At 39.4% G+C, this 23,678-nt stretch overlaps 1 protein-coding gene and 1 pseudogene across 11 annotated transcripts in view; one reads left to right on the top strand and one right to left on the bottom strand.

The window, feature by feature from the left end:
* The window catches only part of EVI5 (ecotropic viral integration site 5), a 254,969-nt gene that overhangs the window by 166,670 nt on the left and 64,621 nt on the right, over positions 1-23,678 (bottom strand). For 10 of the 11 annotated variants that reach the window (XM_071217250.1, XM_071217256.1, XM_071217252.1 and 7 more), the window contains exons 3-5: positions 3,925-4,114; positions 3,168-3,392; positions 1,846-1,920 (exon numbers count right to left, since the gene is read on the bottom strand). In XM_071217250.1, coding sequence (XP_071073351.1) covers positions 1,846-1,920; positions 3,168-3,392; positions 3,925-4,114 — 490 coding nt within the window. Of the gene's footprint in view, positions 1-1,845; positions 1,921-3,167; positions 3,393-3,924; positions 4,115-11,937; positions 12,021-23,678 lie in introns of those variants that run through there. The other variant, XM_071217251.1, reaches the window with a different exon arrangement.
* On the top strand, positions 8,626-9,982 carry LOC139439552 (glutaminyl-peptide cyclotransferase-like protein pseudogene; annotated as a pseudogene).

The following is a 23,678-nucleotide window of genomic DNA, read 5'->3' as shown; positions in this document are numbered from 1 at the left end:
AGTTTTGTTTCTATTATTTAACCTAATTTGCCCTAGAGATGGTCAAGTATCATAAAAAAACCACTGGGAGCAATATTTATGTTATAAAACAAAGTAAAAACCAGTTATTTTTCTTATAAACTGTTTTCTCTGACATCAATTTTTGTACTACTTGAGAAAAGAGGTGTGGATATTCCTCACAGTTACAAAGATTTAAAGCTCAGGTAGAGTTGTCAGGAAATTGAAGTAAAATACTGGGAAACAGTTTCTGATTCCTACTCTGCTTTTATCTACCAAGATATTTGATCTTGAGCAAGTCATTGAACTTTGATTGCATGTCCACTATATGCCAAATACCATGCTAGGCTTTTCATACATATATGATTTCATTTAACCCTTACAGTAATTCTGAAAAGTAGATAGAATTATCTAATTAAGACGCAGGGCAAGGTTAAATAATCTGGTCCAAGTTCTAAAGTTTGTGCAGAGCTGAGGTACAAAAACAGCCCGTATGGGAAGCAGATGGGGCTCAAGTGGCTGAGTGCCTGCTTCCCACATGGGAGGTCCCAGGTTCAGTCCACAGTGCACCTAAAAACGAAAACAAAAAGCAGCAATGGGAAGCAGATGTGGCTCAAGCGACTGGGCTCCTATCTACCAAATAGGAGGTCCAGGGTTTGAGTCCCAGGGCCTCCTGGTAAAGTCAAGCTGGCCCATGCAGCCAGCTAGCCAGAGCGGAGAGCTGGCCTGTACAGAGAGCTGGCACAGCAAGATGATGCAACAAAGAGAGACACAGAGGAGAGACAGTAAGAGACACAGCAGATCAGGTTGCTGAGGTGGTGCAAGAGATTGAGTACCACTTTCCCACTCTGGAAGGTCCCAGGATCAGTTATGGTGCCGCCTAAAGAGAAGACAAGCAGACATAGAACACACAGAAAATGGACACAGAAAGCAGACAGTGAGTACAAAAACAATGGGGGTAGGGAGAGAGAATAAATAAATAAATCTTTAAAAAAAAAAAAGACAGCAAGCAGACAGACAAGAGGGCCAACTCAGAGAAGCTGATGTGGCCTCAGCGGTTGAGTGCAGCTTCCCACATACTAGTTCCCTGCCCCAAATACCTCAAAAAACAAACAAATGAAAAAAACAACCAAAATAAAAAACAAACCAAAAAAAGAGCCTATATGAGTCCAAAGCAAGTTATGACCAAAGTTCCTTTTCAGGACTAAATTTCTGAAATTAAATACAGAGTATAATAGGACTTAAAAAAAAAAAAAATGAACAAGGCTAAAGAGATACTACTATATGCCATTTCCTTTCAAAGCTACGATTGCCCTGTCTCTGAATTCTGAAAACATCCTACCCAAACCGACTCCAAAATAAGTCACTGCCAATGGAAGTATATTATATTCCTAAAGCAGTAAAACTGGATGCACACCGCCATTTAAAAGCCTATAGTAAGAGCCTGATGACAAGCCCACAGTTGCATGAGAAATAAAATTCCTGTGTAAATTTCAAAAGACAATGTAAAAAGAAATACGATTTTCAAATCATGCCCTCCTTGGTTAGGAAAAGATTAATATAACAAATAAGCTAAGATTTAAAAGTAGGTACTGGCTGTAGAACATTATGGTCCAAACGTACATACCGAGAAGTGAAATTTCATTCGGTGGCAAGGTACTATTGCATCTTATCTCAATGTGTTTAATCTTCTGAAGTGCAAAGTAATATTCCTATCGAAATTATGCTTAGAGAAAAATATCCAATATTCACTTATACTTAATAACAAAGATGATTTTAGAAGTCTCCAATCCAAAAGACTTGATCATTATTAAAGAACTTAGAGAGTTAATACTTGCACTAACTTACCTGCATAAGCAACAATCCAACTATAAAAGCACTTCCTTGACAGTAACCAACCTCACGATCCACTAAAGAATATGCCTAAAAAGTAAAAAATGTTGTTCAAAATACTTCATATAGTATATTATAGCTTTCTTCTCTAGAAACCGAAAATTGGCATAACAGGTTAATTTAAAAGATTATAAGGTGGTATCCTATAAATATTTACAAAGCAAATGCTTTACTACTTAATATTTTCTTTTGACAATTTCCCAAGTGAAAACTGCCAGTTCCTACAGATAATAAAATAAAGGAATTTGGACATAGGAAATTAAGAGCTTACAAATCAAGAATAATGTATTGCTGATAAAGTTCATCTAACATGGAGGTGAAGAAGGTCAACCACCACACCAGGGAGCCAAGAGTGCCTACAACTGAAAGCAGGAGAATTGCATCCAGCATCCATGTGGAATCTAAGTCCCCTCTTGATGTAGACGTGGAGTAGACACAACCATTCTGAGGTCCACAGGATGGAGGAATAGAGTATGGATTAGAGTGGACTTACTGATACTCTATTCATGAACTATTGTGATTAGTAATCAAAGAAAATGTGGCATTGGTGTGGAGAAAGTGGCCATGGTGGCTGCTGGGGGTACGGAGTGGGAGGAAGAGATGTGATGTGGGGGCATTTTTTTGGGGTTGGAGTTGTCTTGGGTGATGCTTCAGGGACAGTTGCTGGACATTGTATGTCCTCCCATGGCCCACTGGGTGGACTGTGGGAGAGTGTGGGCTATGATGTGGACCATTGACCATGAGGTGCAGCGGTGCTCAGAGATGTATTCATTTAATGCAATGAATGTCTCATGATGATGGAGGAGGTTGTTGATATGGGGGGAGGAGTGGGGTGAGGGGGGTGAAATGTATATGGGGACCTCATATTTTTTTAATGTAACATTAAAAAAATAAAGACAAAAAAATAGTGTATGGTTAAGGTAAAGTACAGACAAAACTGAAATGATTTAACAAGAAATCAGTACTTCACAGAGGAAGCCAGAAGGGAAAGAAACTATGGGTTGGGAGAAGGCAACGTGGAAGAAAACATTACAATGGTGCAGACTTTCAGGGGTTAAGAGGTCTTGACAACGCTACCCACAGAAAGCAGAAAAATATGGTGAATGTTGCTGCCCTGAGAGAAAACCAAATCCCAGGTTTTGAATCTTGTAGTGGTGGATTATTCAATTTCATAGACTATCTCTTTGGTATAGTGGTTTACAAGGTATTTCATTTTGACCAACTCATGTAAATCACTAGAATTCATTTCATTTCAAAAAGGAATAAATGGAACTTACCTTCATTACATTAAATAAAACCTCCTGTCCAAGGCTATCTTTCTCCTTAAAAAAATTATGTTCAGGATATGTTCTAGCAATGTCCCTTCGGATCAATTTTTCACAAGGTGAGGTCATTTTCAAGAGTTCTGAATACTGGTCCTTAATTGGCATACTTTGTGCACTGCATAAAAGTTGCCAAACTATTGCTCTGAAGTGGTGGGGTATTCCTTTACGAACAAGTTCCTAAAAATAAAAATGCAATTAAATTTTTTTTTAATTGGTTAAGTCCCCTACCTTGCAAACCAAAACACTCTTATTGGGGGTTGAAATGGAGTAGAAGATTTAATCAAATTTATAAAGCCAATTTTATACATTTTAATCAAGGCTAAGATATGGCCCTCAGTTGTATCTCGTTCTGGTCAGGGGGGTTGCAACGCCTTTTATAAATTCTGGATACTTTATTCAGGGTACGGTGTTTGAAGGTGTAAGGACTTGATAACCTGCAGAGTTGTGAATGATGATTCAGTATCCACTGTCTTTCAAAGAGCTCCTGAAGGCAAAAAAGTAAAATACTGATATTCAAGGATGTAAGATGTCACAACTTCATTTCTGAATCTATTAAATAAGGGAACTTAACTAATTTCTAAAATAATCAGGTACATATTTCTATATATATGATCTCTATCGACAGATCAAAACTGGGCACAAATAATCAATAATCCATGCCGGATGCCTTTTGGGAAGAGGGGGGAACTTCAACAAAGGAAACAAGTACCTTAACTTGCTTTTCCTTCTTTTTCCGTACATCTTCCCATTCATTTACAATTCTTCCCCAAAGAATCCAAGAATCTTCTTCAAGATGGCTGAGGTTGCTAGAGGCTGATGAACTTGATACAAGAGAAGAGCCACTGTTTCTTCTTGATCCATTTACAGATCTTAAAGACTTACTATCCGTCTCTAACAATCTAAAACATAATTAAAATTGCTCAAGAGATAATCTCACAGTGATACTAAATGAAGTAGTCTACTGTCACTTATCTTGGAAGTTCACTACAGCAATTTAGCCATTGTTTTAAAAAGTAGTTTGAATAATATGCTAATTTCAATAATTTTCAGTTGTCATAAATAAAATAACTGCTATATTTTTTCACCTAAGAATAGCAGTTTCAAATTTTGAAGTGGCAAACTATATTAAGTATTTTAGTACTACTGGTCCTATCATAATTGTCCTTCATCTCCATAAAAAATGCAAAATAAGAGAAATCTTCTGGTGAGCAAACTGATTGGGAAGGTTTCTGGCAGAAAAAAGCTGTACTAGGAAGAAGCACAATAAAGTCTAAGGAATAACTAATGCTATCGTGTTTACAATGTGTCCAGGGCTAAAAAAGTAAGACAGAAACACAAATTAACCAAATTCCTTCTCCTTTTTCATTTTGCTTCACTCATGTATAACAAATACGCCCAGACAAAAGAGTTTTGTTCAGCCTAAGAAGGATTTTTGTTAAAAAAAGAAAATGATTGGAAAATATGGCTCTATCACTATAAATGATGAAAATTATAGGCCATTCAAATAATAAAGATCCTAAAACATCTATTTATATATTAAACATGACTACTGCCCACTTCCAGTCACTCCTTCAGAAAAAGTCATGTGCTTAGGATACAAAAAATGCTCCCAATACTAATTTATGAAATACAAAAACTAAGAAGGAAAAGGACTGTACAGACTAAATCCTATTTCTCAGATTACAGAAGCACCTTCTGAGAACCATATTTGTATCTTACTCATCTTTATATCTCTGGGATCATTTATCTTATTGCAAAGTACATTAAATATTGATTGAATAAAAAACTTCCAAATCTCACATGTGTACTAGTCAATAACACAATAATATAAACCTAACAAATAAATTCTCAATTTTATTCAAGAGATAGTTTAACATATTTTCATGGCATATTTTCATAATTTAAATAAAACTAAACTTTTCAAATCTGGCTAGAAACATAAAAATTTATAAAAGAGTCAAGTTAAGGGTTAATTATTAGCTACATATTTTTATTTGAAATAAAAATAATTAATGATAAGATTTTACATTAAATGTGGTTTTTTCACACACATTATTTTAGGAAATTTATAAAATATCTTATAACCAAAGTTCTACATGAATTCTAAACAGAACAGAGAAACAACCTTATTGAAATAATGAACCTGAACCTAACTTCTTTGCTTAAATATTCATTGAGTGCTTACTATATGTTAAATAATTAAGCTATATCATTGCTCTCAATAGAGAGATATGCAGTTAAAACAAAATAATGGTATTTCCTAAGCTACACATAAATTAAAGATATAATGGGAGTATAGATGAAAGAGTATCTAAACAGAAGGCTTTTGGAGAGTTAGAAAGGTCTCAGAGATCAATGAATTGCAACTTCTAGGATAAGCAGGAATGCCAAGTAAACTCATGGGTAGGTTAGAGAAGAGATTGAACTAGATCACCTTCCAAGGACAATGAATCTGGTTTGTTTCTTTCTTTGCTTGTTTTTACAAATTACAATTTTCTAAATATAAGAAACCATTTTACAAATGAAATATTCCAAGTAAAGACATATAAATTACTTAAAGATATTTGTGTACTTTGTGTCCCTGGGAAGCAGATGTAGCTCAAGCAATTGGGCTCCCACCTACCACACGTGAGATCCGAAGTTCGGGTCCTGCATCCTGGAGAAGCCAAGCAAGACAGTGAGCTGGCACAACAGGCAGGTGCAGCAAGTTGACACAAGATGACACAACAAGGAGACACAAAGAGGAAAGACAATGAAAGACACAACAAAGCAGGGAACTGAGGTGGCTAAAGTGATTGAGTGCCCCTCTCCCATGTGGGAGCCCCACGTTTGGTTGCCAGTGCCTCTTCCCAGAGAAGAAGAGCAGACCCAAAGAGCACACAGCGAATGGACACAGCAAGCAGAAAGGGAATGCAAAACAATAGTGGGGGGAAATAAAGAAATAAAATCAATCTTTAAAAAAAAAAAAAAAGATATTGTCCCTATCATATCTCATACCATACACAAAAATGACACAAAATAGATCATAAACTTAAATATAAAAACAAAAACTATACAACTCCTAGAAGAAAATAGAGAAAAAAGTTTTTACACTTCAGGGCACACAAGAATTTCTTGGAACACATACACACACAAAATACTAACCATAAAAGAAAAATATGATAAAAAAATAATAACTAGTGTAGTGGGATGTAACTCAGTGGTTGAACATCTGCTTTGCATATATACCTGGGTTCATTGCTAGAATAATAACCAGAGATTAACCAAAGGTTCTGAGAGGAGGGACAGGAAAGAATAGGTTTAATATGGGGCATTTTGGGGACATTGGAATTGTCCTGCATGACATTGCAATGATGGATATAGGCTATTATACATTAGTTGTCAAAACTTAAAAAATTGTGCAGTGCAACGTATAAACCATAATGTAAACTGTAAGTCCATGTTAGCAGCAATGTTTCAATATGTGCTCAGTAGTTGTAACAAATGTACCACATTAGTGAAAGATGTTGTTAATGGGGGAAGGTGTGGGAGGGCGAGGGGATGGGTAGATGGGAATCCCCTATATTTTTGAGATAACATTTATGTCATCTAAAGCTTCTTTAAAAATAAAAAAATATATAAAAAAAGGGAGTGGATGTGGCTCAAGTGGTTGAGCTCCCACCTCCCACACGGGATGCCCTGGATTCAGTTCCCTGTGCCTCCTGAAAAAAACAAAAACAAACAACAAACAAAATAAACTAAAAAACTAACTCAGGGAAGCGAATGTGGCTCGGTGGTTGAGGGCCGGCTTCCCACATACTCGGTCCCTGGTTCCATTCCCAGACCTCAGTACTTCAAAAAAAAAGAAAAGAAAAGAAAAGAAAAAGGCAAGCCACAAAGAAATTAGTCTTGATAAGCGAACTTGGCCCAATGGATAGGGCATCCGCCTACCACATGGGAGTTTCCGCGGTTCAAACCCTGGGCCTCCTTGACCCGTGTGGAGCTGGCCCATGCACAGTGCTGATGCGCACAAGGAGTGCCGTGCCACGCAGGGGTGTCCCCCGCGTAGGGGATCCCCACACGCAAGGAGTGCGCCCCGTAAGGAGAGCCGCCCAGTGTGAAACAAAGTGCAGCCTGCCAGGAATGGTGCCGCACACATGGAGAGCTGACACAACAAGATGGCGCAACAAAAAGAAACACAGATTCCCGGTGCCGTTGATAAGGATAGAAGCGGTCACAGAAGAATACACAGCGAATGGACACAGAGAGCAGACAACTGGGGGTGGGGAGAAGGGAAGGGGAGATAAATAAATAAATAAATAAAAAGACTACAAGATGTTACTATCAGACAAAAAGAAAAAAATATTATGCTAAATGAAAGAAACCAGACACAAAGTACTACATATTGTATGATTCCCCTTAAATAATATGTAAATATAAATCAATTTACAAAGATAAAATCAGATTAGTGTTTATTTAGGGCTGGGGAAGGACTGCTAAGGGGTGTGGCATTTTTCTTTTTGGAGTAATGAAATTTTCTAAAAATTTTTATGGTGATGAATGTACAACACTGTGATTATACTAAAGCCATTGATTATACACTTTGGATAGATAGTATGGTATGTGAATATATTTCAGTAAAACTGCTCAATAAATAAATAAAAGAAGACAAATACACATTTTAATGCATTCATTAAATGTGTAACGATTGAAATGGTAAATGCACAATTGTGTGATTATACCAAATACCACTGATTCTACACTTTGGATGAATTGTATGCTTTATAAATATGTATCAATAAAATTGATTTGTTTAAAAGAAAATGGGTAAGAAACTGTAACACACACTTCCCAAAACAAGATGATCAAATGGTCAATAAACATAAGCAAAGTGTTCAGCATAGTCATCAAGGAAGTGTATATTAAAACCATACTCTGTACTCATCAAAATAGTACAATTCTAAAGACCACGTATTGATCAGGATGGGGAGCAACAAGTCAGCATTCGGTTGGTGATCTGTAAACTGGTAAGGTAATTTATAAAGAGCTAAAGAAGGATCTTGGCTATAGATGGAAGAAAAATGCTATAGGAGAAAAACACCAGAAAGCTAAAAACACTGGCACTTCGAACTAGAGAGGCTTGTTGCAGAGAGAGTAAACCTTCAAGTATGGGGGTGGGGGTGCTAACAAATCTCTCCCAATGCTTTACTTAAGAAATAGGTTATGAAAGTATTGGGAGAAAGAGAGCAACTTGCTAATTAAGAAAAGGCAAATTAGTAGCAATGAACTACATGCCTGTCTCGGAGAGGAGTCAAACCCTTTCACATCAGCATCACTGAGGACAAATTCAACCCTTGGAGCAATATAAATAAAGAAGGGAGAATTAAGAGGAAACGTAAGAAATTAGCAGAGACAACTCAGAGTTGCCTACATGGCTGGGCATTTCTCCAACTCTGAAAGCATAAGTGTTTTGAATTTCTTTTTGATGAGGCCTCAAGGAAGGTGAGTTCATGAGGTTTACAGCCCCTTCCTGAATATTTGATCAAAAAACTGGTAGGTTTTTTGTTTTTGGGGGTGGGTACTGGGGGGCTGATGGTTTGGGTTCCGTGGGGAGGGACTTGGCTGGGTCTTAAGAACTGGCTCCACAGTCCCAAACCCATTTCGGGGTAAAGCTGCCATGCACCCCAGGTGCAGGGTCAGCCTCAGCCACGGCCACGGCTCAGGAAATGCGGCCTCGTGGAGCCCACCTTGCCTCACAAACGCCACCTGCTTCTGCAGGCGCCGCTGCTGCCCCAGATGCTGGCGCTCACCATGGCTTGGCACCTCTGATGCGGCTGGCACTGAGGGCCTGGGGAGCCGCTGGTAGGCAGGGAGTGGGCCCAGTTGGCCGGAAGCCTTCCAGAAGCCAGACTGCAGAGGGTGGTGGGGCAACTAGACCCTTGGCATCTCTGGGACACTTATCTGTGCCCCTTCCTGGCAGTGAAATCCCTGGGCAGCCCAGACCCGGAAATCTCCAAGTCAGAAAGTTCCTGAAGACCTCAGGCAGATGTGTCGAGCTGGACCTCTTCACAGCCTCAACACCTCTGGAGCTGCTAGACACTGGCAATGTGGTGGCCACACTGGTCCCAAGGGCTGCTCGCCACCTCACCCCTGCCTACCATTATGACTCGAAGCTCTTCCCATCTAGCTGGCCCCCTTTGTGGATGTCAGTATTCAGCTGTGCCCTGTGCCCTGCTGCTGGAACTGCCCCAGGCCCTTGATCTGGGGCTTAGCAGGGCCAAGACACAGGGAACCCCGGTGACCCCGCAGCTGCTCTTTTTGTATGGTGAAGAGGCCCTGAAAGAGTGGGCGCTCAAGAATTCCCTTTATGGGCTCTAGCACCTGGCCCAGCTCATGGCATCTGGGCCCCACAGTTCCAGGATATTGAGATCTTTGTGCTTCTTAATCTCCTGAGAGCCCCCAACACAACCTTCTCCCGTTACTTCCCCCTCACAATCTGCTTGTTGCACTGGCTGAAGACCTTGGAGAAGTGCCTGTACCGTTCGAACCTGTTGTAGTCTCATCCCCAGGAAGTGATGTACTTCCAGTCAGAAGAGCCCCCTGGCTCGGTAGAAAACAACCATCTGCCCTTCCTCCACCAAGGGGTCCCGGTGCTCCACCTCATCTCCACACCCCTCCCCAAAGTCTGGCACACATCTGCAAACACCAAAGTCAACCACCACAAGCCCATGGTGCACAACCTGAACCACATCCCAGTGGTCTTCCTGGCCAAAGACCTGGAGCCCTAGCTGTTGAGCTGGTCCCCCATAGGCAGACTTTACTCTGAGGGAGAAGGACCCAGAAGGGGCCTGGAGCAGCAGAGCTCAGGCCAGGCACACCTCAGATGTGCTGGTTTGTTCTTTACTACACTTTGGTTCCTACTTGATGGAAGTTCCTCTTTCCATCGACTGTCTCAAGCTGCCACCATTAGAGACCTGAAAGAGACCACTGTGGGGGCAAGGACCAAAGGAATAAGAGCTTGACCCCTGCCTTGAGGGGAATGCTTGGTCTCAAGGTTGACAGGGACCAGATACTGTTTGCATTTCTAGAGTCAGCATCAACAACAACTACATGAATTATTTTTGGGGAAAAAAAAACCTGGAAACGAATAAAACAAAGAAAATAAAAAAGGAAAAAAAAGGAAAAAAATTTTAAAAACTGATGGTTTGGATTATGATATACAGACAAGTCCAGCAGAATTTACCTCTTAATTTAATAAGACTATCTGAAACTAGTCACCACAGAAAAGGTTGTATAATAAATGCTTTTAAGTCAATTATATCAAGTTCCCTAGGAAATCAGAAAACTAATAAAAAATTTAAAACAATCTTCAATGAAAAGAAAAAGAGTAAGAGTTCAAAGGAATAGCTAAAGGCCTTTCCTATGATTAAAAGTACATGAATTTTTAACAGTGACTTGAAAACAGTTGTATGCAGAAGCTATTTCTTTAATGTCCATCCATGACTGTGTTATGGTAACTATCCTCAGGAAAACTGAGGTTTTGCTGTGGTGGTAAATATATAAACATTAGAAGAACAGAAGATCATGTAGAAAAGTAGCTCCTGTAGATCAGTGCTATCCAACGGAAATATATTTTAAATAGATGCAGCATAAAAAGTAAAAAGAAACAGGTGAAAGTTTAATAATTTATCAAAAGTATTATCAATTCAGCGTAAAATCAGTATTTTAAATCTTATTGAGAGGGAACGGGTGTAGCTCAGTGGTTTAGCACTAGTTTCCCATGTCCAAGTTGTCCCAGGTTCAATCCCCGGTACCTCCTTTGAAAAAATTAAAATAAAAAAATAATAATAGTAATAATGATACTTTCTCTTTTATTAACAAAGTCTTCAAAATCTGGTGTATATTTTACTTTTATAGCACATCTCAATTCTGGACATCCACATTTCAAGAGCTCAATTGCCACATATGGCTAGTGGCTGCCTTATTGGACACTTCACATCTAGATGTTAGTAACACATAAAAATATAAAATTAAGGTTTTAAAAAATGCCTACTTATATTTTAAAAGATTTATTTTGGTATAAAATAACCCCTTTTACTTCCTCTTTCACATATCTCAACCCAAAAAATCTACTAAAAAATGAGATGCAGATTTGGCTTAGCTGATAAAGAGTATCCGCCTACCACATTGGAGGTCCAGGGTTCAAACCCAGGGCCTCCTGACCCATGTGGCGAGCTAGTCCACGCGCAGTGCTGATGCACACAAAGAGTGCCATGCCACAAGGGGTGTCCCCCACATAGGGGAGCTCCCTGCGCAAGGAGTGCACCCCACAAGGAGAGCCACTCCATGCAAAAAAAAGCACAGCCTACCCAGGAGTGGTGCCGCACAACAGAGAGCTGATGTGGCAAGATGATGCACAAAAAGAGACACAGATTCCTGATGCCACTGACAAGAATGCAAGCAGACACAGAAGAACACACAGCAAATGGACACAGAGAGCAGACAACGAGTTGGTGGGGGGGTGGGAAGGGGAGAAAAATAAATTAAAAAATAAATAAATAAAATCTTTAAATAAAATCTACTAAAAAGCAAAATCTGATTCCAAATAATAGATTGTAAAAGGAAGCAAACATGGTTGCACTGACAAACTCTTAAGTCACATAATGGCCAGTGCAAAATTTAAATTGGCAACATTCCCCTCCTGAATTAAAATGGATTGTCATTACATTTGTATCTTACTTACGTTCTTAAATTCATCTCTGCCAAAGCCTTTCTATTTTCAAAATGCAAAAGAAAAGGACATTTAACACAGAAGGGGGGAAAAGCTGTCTCATTTCAACTTTAAGGCTATAAATTATTAACTTTCATCAAACAGAACTTTGACATTGCACTGAACCATTTCTTCACATCTTCTGGGTTGCTTATTTTTTTAAAGTGATATCTGCAATGAAACTATGGGGAGAAAACAGTTTTTAATAGAATTTGATATCTTTATGTTTCTTAAATTTTAATTTGCTAAAATACAGCTGTTTTTATACACTCTGAACAAAAGAGTTAAATAACATAGCCAGTGATTTTCACAAATGGGAAAGGAAAGAATATATCCTAAATAAAAGCATCTACTCTATTATGCTACAAGAGGTAGATGTATCTCATGATTTTTACTTTAGATGTGTAACTGATGTTTATGTGTAATACAAACCACAGAAGTGGTCAGGGAAAACTCAAATTACTACTCAAATTACTACTACTAATTTTCCCCTGGACTTAATATTGGTAGGGAGGTAGAAAAAATAGAGGTAAAAGAGCTGAATTTTATGGTCTTTTTTTTTTTTTTTAAGTCAGAGAAATGGGTTTATCGGCCAGAATTGTTCTACTAAGGCAAAAGGACATTTAACTACTTTCATCCATTCACTACATATAACTCTTTCTCAAGCATTCTAGGCTTTAATGGTTTTTTTAAAAAAATTGGGGGATGTGGCTAAAGCAGTTGAGCACCTGCCTCCTATACGGGAGGTCCCAGGTTCCATTCCCCGTGCCTCCTAAAGAAGATAAACAACAAGCAGACATAGAGCAAAAAACAATGAGCAGACAATGAGTAAAAACAGCAAGTGGGCAACAAGCAAAAACAAACAAGCAGAGAGCAGATGTGGTTTAAGCAATTGAGCACCCACCTCCCACACGAGAGGTCCCAGGTTCAGTTCCCTGTGCCTCCTAAAGTAAAAACAGACAACAAGCAGACAATGAGGCAAATACATGAGCAGACAATGAGCACAAACAACAAACAAAATCAATGCGTAAAACAGACAAGGGAGCCATCTTGGGGGTGGGGAATGATGACTCCAAAGTTAACATTTTTGTGTATTTCCACACAAAAACAAAGGTGATTTGATCTTCAAACGCTTGTCAAAATTTCTCTTCTGAACATCTATCAATAACTTTCATAATTAATCCTGAAATATTAACATATTAGTTAAGCACATCTGGTATTTTGGAGTGAACTGTGAATTAATTGGGGAAAAGTTCATTTATACCTACACCTAACCAACTATTTTTTTAAAGATTTATTTATTATTTATTTTATTTTTCCCCTTCTCCTCCCCCTTCCCCCACCCTGCTGTTATTGCTGTCTGTATCCATTTGCTGTGTGATCTTCTCTATCTATTTCTCTTTTTTTCTGGTCTTCTCTTCTCATTTCTCCTCTGGGATTCACTTGGATTTGATCCTGGAGAGAGGTTCCCTGTTAGCTGCGCCACCTCAGACCCTGGTTTCTGCTGCAATCCAACTTGACTCTCCCCTTCGTCTCTCTGTCGTTGTGTCATCTTGCTGCGTGGCTCCCTTGCGCAGGCACTGGCTCACCGCATGAGTACTCGTGCCGTGCAGGCACTCAGCTTGCCACACAGGCACTGGCTGGCTGCACGGGCACTGGCTTACCATACAGGCATACTTTCTCTTCTTTTTTTCACCAGCAGGTGAAAAAAACCTGGGTCCTCCCATATGGTAGGTGGAAGCTCTATCACTTGAGCCACTTCTGCTTCCCCATGGCAATTTTAAATATAGTGCTTTGGATATTTTAGTTGCATAGTAATTTTTGATCATGACCATTAAAAATAAATTCGACCTTCAACGTACAAACTCAGCACCAAAAGTTATCTTTTGTGCAAACCTTTTCAGCCCTGTATCAACCAATTCAAAACCTTATCAGTGGCGGCGGACTTGGCCCAGTGGTTAGGGCGTCCGTCTATCACATGGGAGGCCCGCGGTTCAAACCCCGGGCCTCCTTGACCCATGTGGAGCTGGCCCATGTGCAGTGCTGATGTGTGCAAGGAGTGCCCTGCCACGCAGGGGTGTCCCCTGCGTAGGGGAGCCCACGCGCAAGGAGTGCGCCCCATAAGGAGAGCCGCCCAGCTCGAAAGAAAGTACAGCCTGCCCAGGAATGGCGCCACACACACAGAGAGCTGACACAACAAGATGACACAACAAAAAGAAACACAGATTTCCATGCTGCTGACAACAACAGAAGTGGACAAAGAAAGAAGACGCAGCAAAAAGACACAGAGAACAGACAACCGGGGTGGGGGGGAAGGGGAGAGAAATAAATAAATAAATCTAAAAAAAACAAAAAACAAAAAAAACCCTTATCATTAGACCTGCATTACAAACATTGCCGAAAGAAATGCTAGTACTATTGTATTTGTTGGTATGAAATGATTACTTCTTAAAGGTGCAAAAATGCATATATATACATATATATAAAATCAAGTAATGATAAATATTTTAGACATACAATATACAAAGATAATTTTTTATAAGCACAAAAAAAGGTGGGGGCAGAGGGGTATAGGAAGAGTGTATATGTATACTATTGAATGAAGTCAAGTTGGTAACAAATCACATAGGAGTTTTATGTATTTTTAAATGTTAAAATTTAACCCCATGGCAACCACAAGGAAAATATTTGAAAAACATGCAGAAAGAAATGAAAAGTGACACACTATGGTACAATACAAAAAAATTACATAAAGATGTAAGTACACATTATTAGAAGAAATAAGGGGGCAAAAAAGGTATAAGATTACAAATAACAAAAATGCAGACACTTTGAATGGATTGTACAAAGCATGGGACTGTAAAATACAATGAATCCCATTTTAGAAGATGGTCTGTGGTTAACAGAACATGAGAACATTCTCTCATGAACTATAACAAGTATTTAATACTAATACAGGGTGTTATTAACTGGGGTGGGAGGGTTGGGGGAAAAATATATCAAATATAAGATATTGGCTATAGTTAGTAGTAATAGTTTGACAATGCTCTCTCATACCTTGTAACAACTGTTTCACAACAATGCAAGGTGCTGGTGGTTGGGTAATGTATAAGAGCCTAGTATGATGACATGCATGTTTGCTTTGTAAGTTTCCAACTTATACTATACATGTATTGCTGATGTATGTTCATGCATGGCAGATAAACTTCAATTTATAAAAGTTAAAAAAAAAAAAAAGCATAAGAAAAGTCTGCATTACCAGTAGTTACTTTAAACATAAAGGGATTAAACTCTCCAGTCAAAGGCAGAGATTAGCAGAATGCACAAAAACACATGACGCAGTTCTATGCTTCTTACAAAAGATTCACCATTAATTCAAATATAAAAGTGGATTGAAACTGAAAGAACGGAAAAATATACACCATGCACGCAGTAACCAAAAGAGAGCTGGAGTAGCTATACTAAAATAAGGTAAAATAGACATAAGTCAAAAACTGTTATGGAGGACAAAGAAGGACACTATATACTGACAGTGCGGCCAGTATCAGCATATAGCATCCTTTTATAACAGTATATAGTCTATACCAATATAAGATAAAATACACTTGAAAAAACTATTACAAGAGACAAAGAAGGTCATTATGTATTCAATTAAAAAGATTAAAAAGAAGTCATAATGGGAACCAGATGTGGCTCAAATAATTGGGTGCCTGCCCCTCACCTGGGAGGTCCCAAGTTCAGTTCCCAATGCCTCCTAAAGAAGATGAGCAGATGCCACAAACAGCAAGATGCCACAACCAGCAAGATGCCTCAACAAGCAGATGCCACACTCAGCAGAGGCTGAAACCAGCAGATGCCACAACAAATGGATGCCACAACTTCCAAAGCAAGCAGATATCACAATCAGCAAATGTCAAAACTGTCACGATCATCACAATGATCAGACAATGCAACCAGCAGATGACACAACCAGTAGGGAGTGGAAGTGGTTCAAGCAGTTGGGCTCTCACCTCCATGGGAGGTGCTGGGTTTGGCTGCCGGTGCCTCTTAAAAAAGAAGAGGAGCAGACAGACAGGGCAGCCATCCTGGGATGGAAGGGGGAATAAAAATAATAAAACTTAAAAAAAAAAAAAGCAGGCGGTGATGATGTAACAATTATAACATATACACATCTAAAAGCAAAGCCCAAACAGATTTGGAGGGAGAAACAAACAATTCTACATTAATAGTAGGAAGCTTTAATAAAGCACTTACAATAACGAAGAAAACATCTAGACAGAAGATCCATAAGGAAATACAGGGATTCAACAATACACTACACCAACTAGACTTAAGAGACATGTAGAACAGATCACCCAACAGCAGCAGAATATACCTTCTTCTCTAGCGCACATGGCTCGTTCTCCAGGAGAAACTGTATCTTAGGTTACAAAACAAGCTTCAGAAAATTAAAAAATATTGAGATCATATAATCTATCTTCTCCAAACACAATGGAATGAAGCTAAAAATTAATAACAGATGAAGATATGGAAAATTCACAAATTATGTAGAAATTAAACAATGTACTCTTAAAAAACTAATGGGTTAAAGATGAAATCACAAGAGAAACTGAGAAGTATTGAAACAAATGAAATTGAAAACACGAACTTCCAAAACATATGGGATGCAGTAAAGGCAATATTGAGAGGGAAGTTTATAGCTCTAAATGCTTACATTAAAAAGAAGAGAGATTGCAAATCAGAGAACTAACCTCAAACCTGAAGGAACTAGAGAAAGAAGAACAAAGTGAGAAGGAAGGAAATAACAAAGACAATAGAGCACAGACAAATTAGAGAATAAAAGAAAAATAAGAGAGTTACCAACAAAACCAAAAGTTTGTTCTTCGAAATGATCAATAAAATTGACAAACCTTTAGCCAGAATCACAAAGAAAAAAAGAGAAAGAACACAAATAACTAAATCAGAAATTAAAAGAGCATTTCAGGGAAGCAGATTTGGCTCAATTGATAGAGTATCCGCCTACCACATGGGAGGTCCACAGTTCAAACCCAGGGCCTCCTGACCCATATGGTGAGCTGGCCCACACGCAGTGCTGATGCGTGCAAGGAGTGCCGTGCCATGCAGGGGTGTCCCCTGCATAGGGGAGCTCCACACGCAAGGAGTGCACCCCACAAAAAAGTGCAGCCTACCCAGGTGTGGCGCTGCATACACAGAGAGCTGATGCAGCAAGATGACGCAACAAAAAGAAACATAGATTCCCGGTGCTGCTGATCAGGATGCAAGCAGATACAGAAAAACACACAATGGACACAGAGAACAGACAATGGGGCCCGGGTGGGGGGCGGGGGGAGAAATAAATACAAATTAATCTTTTTTTTTAAAAAAAGGGGGGGGCATTTTACTGACCCCACAGAAATGAACGAGATTATGAGAGGATACTATGAACAAGTGTATGCCAACAAATTAGATAACCTAGATGAAATAGACAAATTCTTTAACACAAACTAGCTACAGTGACTCGAAAAGAAATAGAAGTTCTCAACAAACCATTAACTAGTAAAAAGACTGACTCAATAATCAAAACTCTACCACAAAGAAAAGCCTAAACCAACTGACTACATATAGAATTTTATCAAACATTCCAAGAAGATTTAATACCAATCCTATTCAAACTCTTTCAAAAAACTGAACAGGAGGAAGCACTCCCTAATTCATTCCATGAGGACAACATCATCTTCATACCAAAGCCAGGTAAAGATATCACAAGAAAAGAAATTATAGGGAAATGGACTTTGGCCCAGTGGTTAGGGCCTCCGTCTACCACATGGGAGGTCCGCGGTTCAAGCCCCGGGCCTCCTTGACCCGTGTGGAGCTGGCCCATGCGCAGTGCTGATGCGCGCAAGGAGTGCCGTGCCACACAGGGGTGTCCCCCGCGTAGGGGAGCCCCACGCGCAAGGAGTGCACCCATAAGGAGAGCCGCCCAGCGCGAAGGAGGGAGCAGCCTGCCGAGGAATGGCGCCGCCCACACTTCCCGTGCCGCTGACGACAACAGAAGCGGACAAAGAAACAAGACGCAGCAAAAAGACACAGAATAAACAGACAACCGGGGGAGGGGAGGGGAATTAAATAAAAATAAAAATAAATCTAAAAAAAAAAAAAAAGAAAAGAAATTATAGACAAGTATCTTTTACAAATATAGATGCAAAAACTCTCAGCAGAACACTATTAGATTGGTACAAAAGGAACTGCGGTTTTGGACTGTGAATTTTAAATCATTATAACTAGGCTCAAAAACATCTTTATTAATCAAAATAGGAACCACTGCAATCAACACATTTTTGCCAATGAGAAATGTTTGCTTATTTTTGTAGTGTAAAAATTTGTGCTTCAGGTTTTAATGAACTCTTGGAAAGTATTTTCTGCAACCTGCTGGTTGTGGAAGTGCTTTCTCTGCAAAAGTTGTCGAGATGCTTGAAGAAGTGGTAGTCAGTTGGCGAGAGGTCAGGTGAATATGGAAGATGAGGCAAAACATTGTAGCCCAATTCATTCAACCTTTGAAGTGCTGGTTGTGCGATGTGCTGTCAGGTGTTTTCGTAGAGAAGAATTGGGCCTGTTCTGTTGACCAATGGCGGCTGCAGGTGTTGCAGTTTTCGGTGCATCTCAATGATTTCCTAAGCACATTTCTCAGATGTAATGGTTTCACCGGGATTCAGAAAGCTGTAGGGAAGTGCTTTGGAGCTTCTTCTAGGTCGAGCCACTGAGCTGGTCATTGCCGGTTGTTGTATAAAATCCACTTTTCATCGCATATCATAATCCAATCAAGAAATGGTTCATTGTTGTTGCACAGAATAAGACAAGATGACATTTCAAAACTACGAATTTTTAAATTTTCAGTCAGCTCATGAGGTCCCCTTCATTGAGCTTTTTCACCTTTCCAATTTACTTCAAATGCCAAACCACCACCAAATGGTCAACATTGAGTTCTTTGACAACTTCTCGTGTAGTTTAAGAGGGTCAGCTTTGATGATTGCTCTTGGTTGTTGTCAACTTCCGATGGCCGGCCACTATGTTCCTCATCTTCAAGGCTCTCATCTCCTTTGTAAAACTTCTTGAACCACCACTGCACTGTACGCTTGTTAGCAGTTCCTGGGCCAAATGCGTTGTTGATGTTGTGAGTTGTCTCCGCTGCTTTACAACGTATTTTGAACTCAAATAAGAAAATCACTCAAATTTGCTTTTTGTCTAACAAGTCTAAAATAAATATAAAATAGACAGCAAAAAAGTCATTAGGAGAAAAAGAAAGTGAGAACGCACATTAAAATGATGTATAACAACCATAATTAAGAATTTATGTCAATAATTAAATGGTAAATTTCAACAGTGTAAAATCACAATTACTTTTGCACCAACCTAATAGCAAACTGAACATAACATCACACTAAAAGAATTATACACCATGACCAAGTGCGATTTATCCTAGGAACACAAGGGTAGTTCAACATAAGAAATCAATTAATATAATATACCACATTAACAGAATTATGGGGGAAAAAACACATTATCATCTAAATTGATGCAGAAAAGGAATCTGACAGGCTCCTGCACCCTTTCTTTATAAAAACACTTAGAAAACTCAGAATACAAGGAACTTCCTCAACATTTCAAAAGGCACATATGAAATACCTACGGCTAACATCACATTTAATGGTGAAGGGCTGAAAGTTTTCCATCTAAGATCAGGAAGAAGACAAGGATACCCACAGTCTCCACTGTTATCCAACATTGTAGCAGAAGTTCTACCTACAGCAATTGTGTAAGAAAAAGGAAAGAAAGGCATCCAAATGGTAAAGGAAGAAGTAACACTTTTCCTATTTGAAGATGACATGTTCTTATACACAGAAAATTCTGAAAATTCCACAACAAAGCTCCTAGAATTAATAAATGAATTTAGCAAAATGGTAGGGTACAAAAATCAACATTCAAAAATCAGTAATGTTTCTATACACTAGTGATGAATATATTGGAAGACAATCTCAAAAAAAAAAAAAGAAAAATTACAAGTGTTGGAGAGGATGTGGCAAAACATGAACACTCACTCATTGCTGATGGGAACATAAAATGGTGCAGCCACTGTGGAAGACATTTTGGCAGTTTTCAAAAGCTTATTTTTAAAAAACCCAGACTGTAAACTACAAAGTAAACTATAATCCACTCTATGTAGCAGTGCTCCAAAATGTATTCATCAAATGCAGTGAACGTCCTACACTAATGAAAGAAGCTGTTGATGTGGGAGGAGCGGGGGGGGGAAGTGTGGGGAGCAGGGTATATGGGAAACTCTTCAATTTTTTAATGTAACATTTTGTGTGATCTATGTATCTTTTAAAAATAAATAATATATTTAAAAAACAAAAAAACAAAAAATTCTATACCCCTTAGTAGTCCTTCCCCTGCAGGAGTAATGAAATTGCTCTAAAATTTTTTGTGGTGATGAATGCTCAATATTGTGATTATACTAAAAGCTGCAGATTAAACATTTTGGATAGATTATATGTTATGTGGATATATCACAACAAAACTCAATAAATACATAATTGTGCAAGAATAGCCAGAAATAGCACCTATGTACAGCAGGGGACACAGATTGAGAGAAGATGAATTTTATTTGCCTGTTTTTGCTATTATTGAAATAACGAAAATGCTCTAATAATGTTTGAAGTAATAAATGCACAACTATGTGATTATACCAGATACCACTGTACAATTTGGATGAAAAGTATGCTTTATTAATATGTATCAAAATTGATTTGTAGGAAGTAGACATGGTTCAACTGATAGAGCATCTGCCTACGAGATGGAGGGTCCAGGGTTCCACACCCAGGGTCTCCTTACCTGTGTGGTAAGCTGGCCCATGCACAGTGCTGTCACGCATAAGGAGTGCCACGTCATGCAGGGGCACCCCCATGTAGGGGAGCCCCACACACAAGGAGTGAGCCCCACAATGAGACGTGCCCCACGTGAAAAAAGCACAGCCTGCCCAGGGGTGGTGCCTCACACATGGAGAGCTGATGCAGCAGGATGACACAACAAAAAGGAGACACAGTTTCCCGTGCCACCTGATGATGCAAGCAGACGCAGAAGAACACACAGCAAATGGACACAGACAGCAGACAACGGGGGGATGGGGAGAGAAATAAATAAAATAAATCTTTAAAAAAAAAATTGATTTGTAAAATTTAAAAAAAGATTACCACATGATGCAGCAATCCTGCTTCTAGGAATATATCCAAAAGAATTGAAAGCTGGAACTTTAACATGTATTTGACACCAATGTTCAGCAGCCTTATTCACAACTGCCAGAGATAGAAGCAACCCAGATGTGTACCAACCAATGAATGGATAAATAAAATGTGGTATATTTGCACAGTGGAATATTAATTCAGTCGTTAAAAGGAATTAAGGGGGAGCAGATATAGCTCATGGCTGAACGCCTGCTTCCCATGTTCGAGGTCTGGGGTTTGATCCCTGGTACCTCCTAAAAACAAAACAAATGAAAAAACCAACTCTAATTGGGGAGCGGATATAGCTGAGTGGTTGAACACCTTCTGATACATGCAACAACATCAATGAATTTTGAAGATATCATGATGAGTGAAATAAGCCAGACACAAAAGGATAAAAATAGGCATATCTTCTTTTATTTCATTTCACTTCTACTTCAGATATTTTGTTTTTTAAAACTGAAGGTCTGTTGCATGTTACTCAAATGTGGCCACTCTCACAGCCAAACTCAGCGTGTAGATGCGATGCATTCCCCCCAGCGTGGGACATGACACCCGGGGATGAGCCTCCCTGGCACCGAGGGATCACTACCACATACCAGCTGAAGAAGCAACTAGAAAATGACCTTGAATTAAAGATTCAATGCGGAACAGCAGAATATACCTGTCTACATATAATGACATGACTTCGGGAAGCTGTTTGACCTAATGTAAGCGGGAAATGGAAAGGAGAAATGAGATTATAAGGCTGTGAGTCTCTAAAAAAGAGTCTGGAGGTTGTCAGAAGGAATACCCCTATGTACAACTGAACAGAGTCTAAGAGACAGATAAGGTAGATACAACCCCAGGTATTGGTTCTTTTGAGGGATAAAGAGACCCATGGGTTCTATGGTCATGGCAGAAGGGGTTCACTGCCATGACAGATAGCCCTTCTTTGGAGCTGGTGTTTCTGCGTGATGGAATTGGACTCAGAGGGGATATCTTTTCACAAGACTTGCATGCTACTTTATTGGAATTGTAGTCGGTGCTGGGTTTAAGATATATGTAGGGGATTAGAATCTCTGGACTGATAATATGACACCCAGGCCCAGAGCCTCAAAAGACTTCAGCTCCTACACTTTGATTTATTGGACTTACTCCACTCAGCTAACATGGAGTTGAAGAAGGTCAACCACCACAACATGGAGCCTAGAGTGTCTACAACTGGAAGCGGGAGGAGTGCATCCAGTACCCATATGGAATCTAAGCCCTCACTTGACATAGATGTGCAATGGACACAACCAATCCAATGTCCACAGAGAAAATGTGGAATGGGTGTGGGAACGGCAGCCATGGTGGCTGCTGGGTGTGGGGAACGGGAGGAAGAGATGAGATGTGGAGGCGTTTTCGGGACGTGGAGTTGTCCTGGATAGTGCTTCACGGACAATTACGGGACATTATAGATCCCCCCAGGGCCCACTGGATGGAATGTGAGAGAGTCTGGGCTATGATGTGGACCATTGACTATGGGGTGCAGTGATGCTCAGAGATGAACTTACCAGGTGCAATGGATGTATCATGATGATGGGAGAGAGTGTTGCTGTGGGGGGAGTGGGGGGCGGGGGCGGTGGGGTTGAATGGGACCTCATATTTTTCATAATGTAATTTAAAAAAATAAATAAATAAATAATTAAAAAAAAACAAAAAACAAAAAAACTGAAGGTCTGTGGCAACCCTGCATCAAATAAGTCTATCAGCACTATCTTTCCAAAAGCATGTGCTCACTCTGTACTAGATGCCACATTTTGGTAATTCTCACAATATATCAAATGGTGTCATTATTATTATATCTAGTATGGTGATTTGTGATCACTGATTTTACTATTGCAATTGTTTTGGGGTGCTATATTGAGTATATTCCGACTGCTCTACCAACTGTCCATTCCCCCGTTTGAAGCTAGAATGGACTGATTTATGAGGTTTAAGGGAAGAAGCCCTCTATAATATAAAAGGGCACGATGAAGCAGCAAGTGTTGATGTCAAAGCTGCAGGAAGTTATCCAGAAGATCTAGCTAAGATCACTGATGAAGGTGGCTACACTAAACAAGAGATTTTCAATATGGATGAAACAGTCTTCTATTGGAAGAAGGTGCCATCTAGGACTTTCATAGGTAGACAGAAGTCAATGCCTAGCCGCAAAGCTGCAAAGGACATTCTGACTCTCTTGTTAGGGGCTAATGCAGCTGGCTTTAAGGTGAAGCCAATGTACCATTCTGAAAATCCTAGGGCCCATAAGAATTATGCTAAATCTTTTCTGCCTGTCCTCTACAAATGGAAGAACAAAGCCTGGATGACAGCACATCTGTTTACAACATGGTTTACTGAATATTTTAAGCCCACTAATGAGACTACTGCTCAGAAGAAAAGATTCCTGTCAAAATATTGCTCATTGACAGT

The sequence above is a fragment of the Dasypus novemcinctus genome, chromosome 9, assembly GCF_030445035.2.
Source record: "Dasypus novemcinctus isolate mDasNov1 chromosome 9, mDasNov1.1.hap2, whole genome shotgun sequence".
NCBI lineage: Eukaryota > Metazoa > Chordata > Mammalia > Cingulata > Dasypodidae > Dasypus > Dasypus novemcinctus.
This window is presented reverse-complemented; position numbering and strand designations above follow the sequence as displayed.